Source organism: Pseudophryne corroboree (assembly GCF_028390025.1).
Source record: "Pseudophryne corroboree isolate aPseCor3 chromosome 3 unlocalized genomic scaffold, aPseCor3.hap2 SUPER_3_unloc_55, whole genome shotgun sequence".
Lineage (NCBI taxonomy): Eukaryota > Metazoa > Chordata > Amphibia > Anura > Myobatrachidae > Pseudophryne > Pseudophryne corroboree.
In genome coordinates, this window is record NW_026967547.1 from 173772 (window position 1) to 181212 (window position 7441).

At 44.0% G+C, this 7441-nt stretch overlaps 1 protein-coding gene across 1 annotated transcript in view; it reads left to right on the forward strand.

Annotated features, from left to right (window-relative positions):
- LOC134984437 (zinc finger protein 585A-like) overlaps positions 1–7078 on the forward strand; it is a 133187-nt gene extending 126109 nt beyond the window's left edge. Inside the window, exons 7-9 of the mRNA XM_063950016.1 lie at positions 1200–2584; positions 2892–2994; positions 6650–7078. Coding sequence (XP_063806086.1) covers positions 1200–2584; positions 2892–2994; positions 6650–7078 — 1917 coding nt within the window. The remainder of the gene's footprint in view (positions 1–1199; positions 2585–2891; positions 2995–6649) is intronic.
- The last annotated feature ends 363 nt before the right edge of the window (positions 7079–7441 follow it).

Below are 7441 nucleotides of genomic sequence, written 5' to 3' on the forward strand. Positions count from 1 at the left end.
CCCACCTGAGGCAAAAGCGCGGAGCGTGCAAGAAAGACTGGGCGCACTTAGTCCCAGAATACAGCCCATGGCTTCAGCTGTGTCACTAGGCTGCAGCAGTGAACGATGCCCGGACTGAGCAGAGTGAGTGGCTTTAGGGCAGGAGGAGTGGGGTACTTAATAGATTGGGTCTTGGTCCCAGCCGGTGGCTGAGAGCTATCAAGGAGGGTAGATAAGCCACTTAGTGAGGAGAACTCCAGAAAGCACGTCTGGATGGACTCAGGCCCCTCTTATTTATTATTTTATATACTAACAAGTGTGGTACATCCCTGCAAAGGCAGATCCAATCTCTTTCTCATCAGACTCTGCTGTCTTCCCGGCACTCTCACTCAGATGTTCACTGCTGCCAGTAGCACATGTATGAGAAGCGGAAGTATGGTGGCTGCTGTATAGATTCTGATATGTAATTCTCTATATCATACTTACCGTACACACATCATCCTTATTACAAGTGAGAGAATAGAGGTAAGACACTGAAGATGGTGGTGTTACAGTGGATTATAACCTAGTAGATGATGATGATTACAGGGTATTATATGGTGTATTGCATGTAAAATACCTTGTTCCACACCTACTCTGCTGTAGCAATATACCTTATATAAGGGTGAGTAACACATGTACAGGCTTACCAGCGTATGAGCACACACATAAAGGAATGCTGCCTTACCAATGCTTCCAGGAGTAACGTTAGGAGACATTATTATAAAGCCTTCATTAAAAGTTATGTTTTAATACACACATTTACTATTAAGTGTCCCAGAAAGTCGTCTTCTCCTATTGTTTACAAGATTAATATTGTTACAGAAAATTTCACATTTCCATAATGTGTTTTATTTCCAGCAGATGGACACACAAGCAGGAATATCTCAGAAGGACATGTAATGTTATCCCCGGATTGTGACATAAAAGATAATGACAGTAGACAGGATTCTCCAGGAGATAATCCCATTACCCCAATTATACATCCAGCTCTATCAGCTGATCCCTCTGATCCTGGGAAATGTTCTCCTGATCACTCTGATATTGGTGCATCTGTTACAGCTCTGACCGTAGATACAGTGTTTCCCTGTTCTATAGATGCCAAATGTTTTACACAGAACACAAACCTTATTACCCATCAGCCAGCTAAGGCAGGTGAGAGGCCACTGATATGTTCTGAGTGTGGGAAATGTTTTACATACAAATCAGGTCTTGTTACACATGAGAGAATACATACAGGTGAGAAACCATATTCCTGTTCTGAGTGTGGGAAATGTTTTACCCAGAAATCACAACTTATTACACATCAGCGAAGTCACACATGTGAAAGGCCATTTCCATGTCCTGAGTGTGGGAAATGTTTTGCACATAAATCAGATCTTGTTAGTCATAACAGAAATCACACAGGTGAGAAGCCATTTTCATGTTCTGAGTGTGGGAAATGTTTTACCTGGAAATCACAACTTGTTACACATCTGCGAAGTCACACAGGTGAAAATCCATTTCCATGTTCTGAGTGTGGGAAATGTTTTACATATAAATCACAACTTGTAATACATAAAAGAATACATACAGGTGAGAAACCATATTCCTGTTCTGAGTGTGGGAACTGTTTTACATACAAATCAACTCTTGATGCACATAAGAGAAGTCACACAGGTACATCACCATTTCCATGTTCTGAGTGTGGGAAATATTTTGCACAGAAATCACAACTTGCTAGACATCAGAGAAGTCACACAGGTGAGAAGCCATTTCCATGTCCTGAGTGTGGTAAATGTTTTGCACAAAATTCAGATCTTGTTAGTCATAACAGAAGTCACACAGGCGAGAATCCAATTTCTTGCTCTGAGTGTGGGAAATGTTTTGCCTGGAAATCACAACTTGTTAAACATCAGAGAAGTCACACAGGTGAGAAGCCTTTTCCATGCTCTGAGTGTGGGAAATGTTTTGCAAACAAATCAGATCTTGTTAAACATAAGAGAAGTCACACAGGTGAGAAGCCATTTCCATGTACTGAGTGTGGTAAATGTTTTGCACAAAAATCAGATCTTGTTAGTCATAACAGAAGTCACACAGGTGAGAATCCAATTTCCTGCTCTGAGTGTGGGAAATGTTTTGCCCGGAAATCACAACTTGTTATACATCACAGAAGTCACACAGGTGAGAAGCCATTTTCTTGCTCTGATTGTGGGAAATGTTTTGCCCGGAAATCAGATATTGTTAGACATCAGCGAAGTCACACAGGTGCGAGGCCATTTCCATGTTCTGACTGTGGAAAATGTTTTGCACACAAATCACATCTTGTTATTCATCAGAGAAATCACACAGGTGAGAAGCCTTTTTCTTGCTCTGAGTGCTCGAAAAGTTATACTCAGAAATCAGAACTTGTTACACATCAGAGAAGTCACACAGGTGAGAAGCCATTTCCATGTCCTGAGTGTGGGAAATGTTTTGCACACAAAAGAGATCTTTTTAAACATGAGAAAAGTCACACAGGTGAGAAGCCATTTTCTTGCTCTGAGTGTGGGAAATGTTTTGCACTCAAATCAGCTCTTGTTATACATCACAGAAGTCACACAGGTGAGAAGCCATTTTCTTGCTCTGAGTGTGGGACATGTTTTACACAGAAATCACATCTTGTTAGACATCAGCAAAGTCACACAGGTGAGAATCCATTTCCATGCTCTGAGTGTGGGAAATGTTTTACACACAAATCACAATTTGTTACACACCAGAGAAGACACACAGGTGAGAAGCAATTTTAATCTTCTGGAGTATACTCATCATTGCCATGCGTTGTTCTTCAAGGTTCTTATCGTATCTCCTATGCTTTTTGCAATATACATGCTACTGCATGGTGAAATAATCAGATGTCATGTCCTCATCTACCACTGCTATGCAGATGATCTGTCTTTTGCTCCAGACAATGAGAACCCAGTCCCAATCCTAAATGGTTGTCTAGCTGAGCTCCAGGTGTGGGTGATGCCAGTTGGCTGTGACTCAGTCCTGGTGAAACAGGTCCATATGGTAGAAGCTCACCAACAAAGGACAGGGCTACAGCTTAGCTTTGCAAACCAACCAGACTTACACTTGGGGGTTCAGAGTTACAAAATTCTGATCCTGTGCAGAATCTTGGTGTCCTGGATTGTGGAGTGACACTTAGACATCAGGTATCAGCCACAATCAGATCCTCATCTGAGGAACATAGCCAGACTCCAGCACTTATTTCCCTCAGAAGATCTACCTACAGTCATACATGTACTTGTATCATCACGCACAGACTACTGCAATGTCCTCTACCTGGGTCTCCCAGCAAAAGAATTACTGAGCTTGTAGCTTGTACAGAATGCAGCAGCCAGGCTGTTACCTAACCAGCCCGTTCCTGCCACATAACACCCATTCTCTGCTCCCTTCACTGGCTGCCTGTAAGATGATGACTCGGGGCCTAATTCAGGTTTGATCGCAGTGTGTGATCCAAACGGAATTATTGAAAAATTGCGGGCGCATCCACTGCGCCCATCCCGTGCATGCACCTGCATTTTCTGCAGAGGGGACGCAGAAAATGTGATTGCCTGTCAGGCAGAGGCAGTCACGGGGGTGGGTGGGCAATGCTCCATTTCCAGGGAGGAGACGGAGCGGTGCGGGGGCAGTGTGGCGCGAACGGAGGACAGACGGGCATGATCACGGCTGTGTGACATCACATGCAGCCGCCATGATCAAGAAAAATGCAGCGGGCCTCCTGCGCAAGCAGCGGCAGCAGGAGGCTTCACTAATTTCTACGATAAAGCAGAAATTGTGAGGCAATCGCAATTTCTGCTTCATCAAGGGGGTAGGCGGTGGTCAGCATGCTGGGTGGCCTTGCGATGGGTGGCCCCTAGCACGCTAGGAAAAGGATTGCTACTTAGCAGCATCTGCTATCCTTACTGAATTTAGACCCTCTATTAAGTAATCTTACTGAGTCCCAGCCTTGCATGACCATGGTACCAGAAGCAGCTTCTGCCTCCGTACTGCCCGGGTTTCTTCCATCTGTTGATGGACTGTTAGCAGTACCATAAATTCCCAAGCAGTGCTAAGATGTCAGGGGAAACAGGGTGGGTGGCAGTAGTGCAGTAGCGGGAGCTGCTGGAGGCAATGTCTATGTGGGTAAACATCTGCAAGCAGGGCTGAGGTGTCAGAGCGGGGAGACAGGGCAGGTGGCAGTAGTAGGGGATACACGGGTGGATGGCAATAGTGGGGGGAGATGGGACGGGCGGCAGTAGTAGGGGAGACAGGGAGGTTGACAGTAGTGGGGTAAAGACAGGTTGAGAGGAGACAGTGTGGGTGGCAGTAGTGGGGGGGGGGGAGACGGGGCGGATGGTCACAGTGCAGTACCAGGGGCTGCTGGAGGCAGTAAAGAGGTGTATGTGTTCCACACAGAACCAGTTGATAATTAGACTTAATGATGATTCTGCTTCCTTATTTCTAATTAATCCCTTATATGTGTTACTGTTATTTGCTGTGTCAGCCTTTATGTGTGTTCTGTGTAATAATCCTGAAAGTAGTGCTGCTACCGATCTCATGTCATTTGTAGTAACTTGGAAAAGATGAGATATGAGGTGCACTCTGGAAGCTTATAGGGGGGTAATCAGAGATGAATGCAGATGTGACATCACGCAGCCCCCGCAGGAAACTTATCCTGCCCCGCCCGCATTTACCCCTCAGGGATGCGGCCACAATGTGTGTGTCTGCGTGGCCGCTGCGCATGTGCATTTTGCCACCACCGGGTAAACTGCTGCGGGCCACTATTGCGGATGGGTCTGAATGACCCCCATAGGCTGTTGTGCAGAGTAAAGTATTTTTTAAGTTTAAAATACAGACAAAAATATGTGTATTAAAGATATGAAATAAAGTTGTTTAAAAGCAAAATATTTCTGGTGCAATTTTGGCTATGTCCGATTTTGACAGCGCATTTGAATAGTGGGATGATATTACGGGGGGAAGGGGGGGGTCTCTGTGTAATTAAATAGTTTTATCATTTGTTGGTTTTAATTAAATTATGTCTGTTCAACTGTTCTGTTGTTTTTTTTACTCTGATAAACTGTTTTTAAAGTAAACTGATGGACAATAGGTCAGTTGCGCAGTTTCCTCAATGTTACGCTGTTTACACTTTATTCCTAGCTACGGGCGTACCTATGCGTAGCGCCACTTAGCGTACCTTTTGAGCGTTGATGCACTCATAATACTTTGGTGAATATATATGGCTACAGCAATATAACACACTTAGACCTTAGTAGAGTGTCGGAAGTGTCATGACGCTTCGCCAGATTAACAAAATAACAGTCGAGACAGATGGGTAAGTTTGGATTAAAGGTCCAACCCAATAACCATATAAATTAGTCCCTAGCGGACACAAAGGGATAACAATGCACTGTAGCAACACAATACAATTCAAGGATACAATAATATACAACAGACACGGGAAATAAATGCAAGTACAATTAGCAATACAACTATACCAATACAATAGTAACAGTTACCTTCATACATACGCTGCACCACTGGATTCCAGGCCTCAGTCGTCTTACAAGATGACCTCTGAGAAAGGTGACTGAAACCTGGGCCAGGTGCGTCCTTTTATACAATGTTCCAATAACAGTACAATGGGGAATGTAAGATCTTCCATTGGTCCAGGGGTGGGACATATTCAGTACACCGTGGGTCATTGGTCAGCTGGAACACTGAGCGACACCTAATCTTGTGATGTGATTACAGGTTACTTCTGGGCTCCCACCTAAAGACCAGATCAAACCGACCACAGTATCATACAGTAATATACATGAATCCGGTATCGCTAATAACTTGTTGCCGCAATATGTGACAATATCCTCACCACCACCGAATTATTACTTATGTGACCCTGAACAATTTGATCCCACACACGGTATCCATACACGGTGTCCTTAATATTTAATGGAACAATACATATATATACCTTGGGTCTTATATACGTAAATGTGATCGTCAGCTCAACGACACATCCACTTATAGGAGACTGACTAGGGACCCAACTCGAGAGTTTAAAACAGAATTGGACCAGTATTTACAGGATGTTTGTGAACAGGGCCTTATTTCTTCTGAAGTTAAGAAAGCATTGTGTGTAGAATATCCGAAAGTGCCCCTTTTTTACACTGTGCCTAAGATACATAAGTCACTCGTAGACCCACCTGGCCGACCTATAGTGTCGGCCAGGGGCTCTTTATATCATCCAGTATCAATATTTTTGGATGCATTTTTAAATCCATGCATCCAAGCTGCACCGTCTTATGTAAAAGACACAACTACTCTCTTGATACAAATGCAAGAATTGGGTGACTTACCTGAGCACATGTTGATGTGTAGTGCTGATGTCACTAGCCTCTACACCTGCGTCTACTACTAAATGAGAACCGTTTATATACGGGCCCCGACCTAGGAGTTTTTTTGAAGTTGTTACATTTGGTTTTGAGTCGGAATTACTTTGTCTTCAATGGAGGTTTCTTTTTACAAATAGCAGGCTGTGCGATGGGGTCGGCAGTGGCCCCATCGAACGCTTGCGCCTTCATGCACTATGTTGAAAAACAAATGTTTTATCTTAACTGTTATGTCGCAGGTAATTTATTACAAACGCTATATTGATGACCTGGTGTTTTGGCAAGGCTCTAGGGAAGATCTGGTCCAACTATGGGAAAAACATAATCAAACAGAACATGTAGTGAAGTTCACCACAACATTGGACGAGTTTACAATACATTTTTTAGATGTATCCATCACCCGTAGTGACAAAGGGGTATCTATCTCCATTTACATCAAACCCACCGATCGGAATACATTACTTAGTCATCAAATGTTTCATCCTTTGGCTCTCAAGACCGGACTCCCCTACTCGCATTTTCTGCGGGTTAGAAGAATTACCTCAGACCCGGCAGAAACCATAGTGGCATTGGATAACATGTTGACTAAATTTGCCCAGCGTGGATATCCAATGAAAGCATTACAGGCGTCAAAGACGGGATCCGGTCTGAAGATCGACAGTGCCTAGGTCGACAATGTTTAGGTCGACCACTATTGGTCGACAGTCACTAGGTCGACATGGATGGAAGGTCGACAGGGTTTCTAGGTCGACATGTGCTAGGTCAACAGGTCTAAAGGTCGACATGAGTTTTTTTATTTTTTTTATTTTTTCATACTTAACGATCCATGTCGACTACGATTGGAACGGTAAAGTGTGCCGAGCAAAGCGGTAGCGGAGCGAAGGCACCATGCCCGAAGCATGGCGAGCCATGCGAGGGGACGCGGTGCGCTAATTTGGGATCCCGGTCACTTTACGAAGAAAACGAAGAAAAAAAAACAACTCATGTCGACCTTTAGACCTGTCGACCTAGCACATGTCGACTTAGGAACC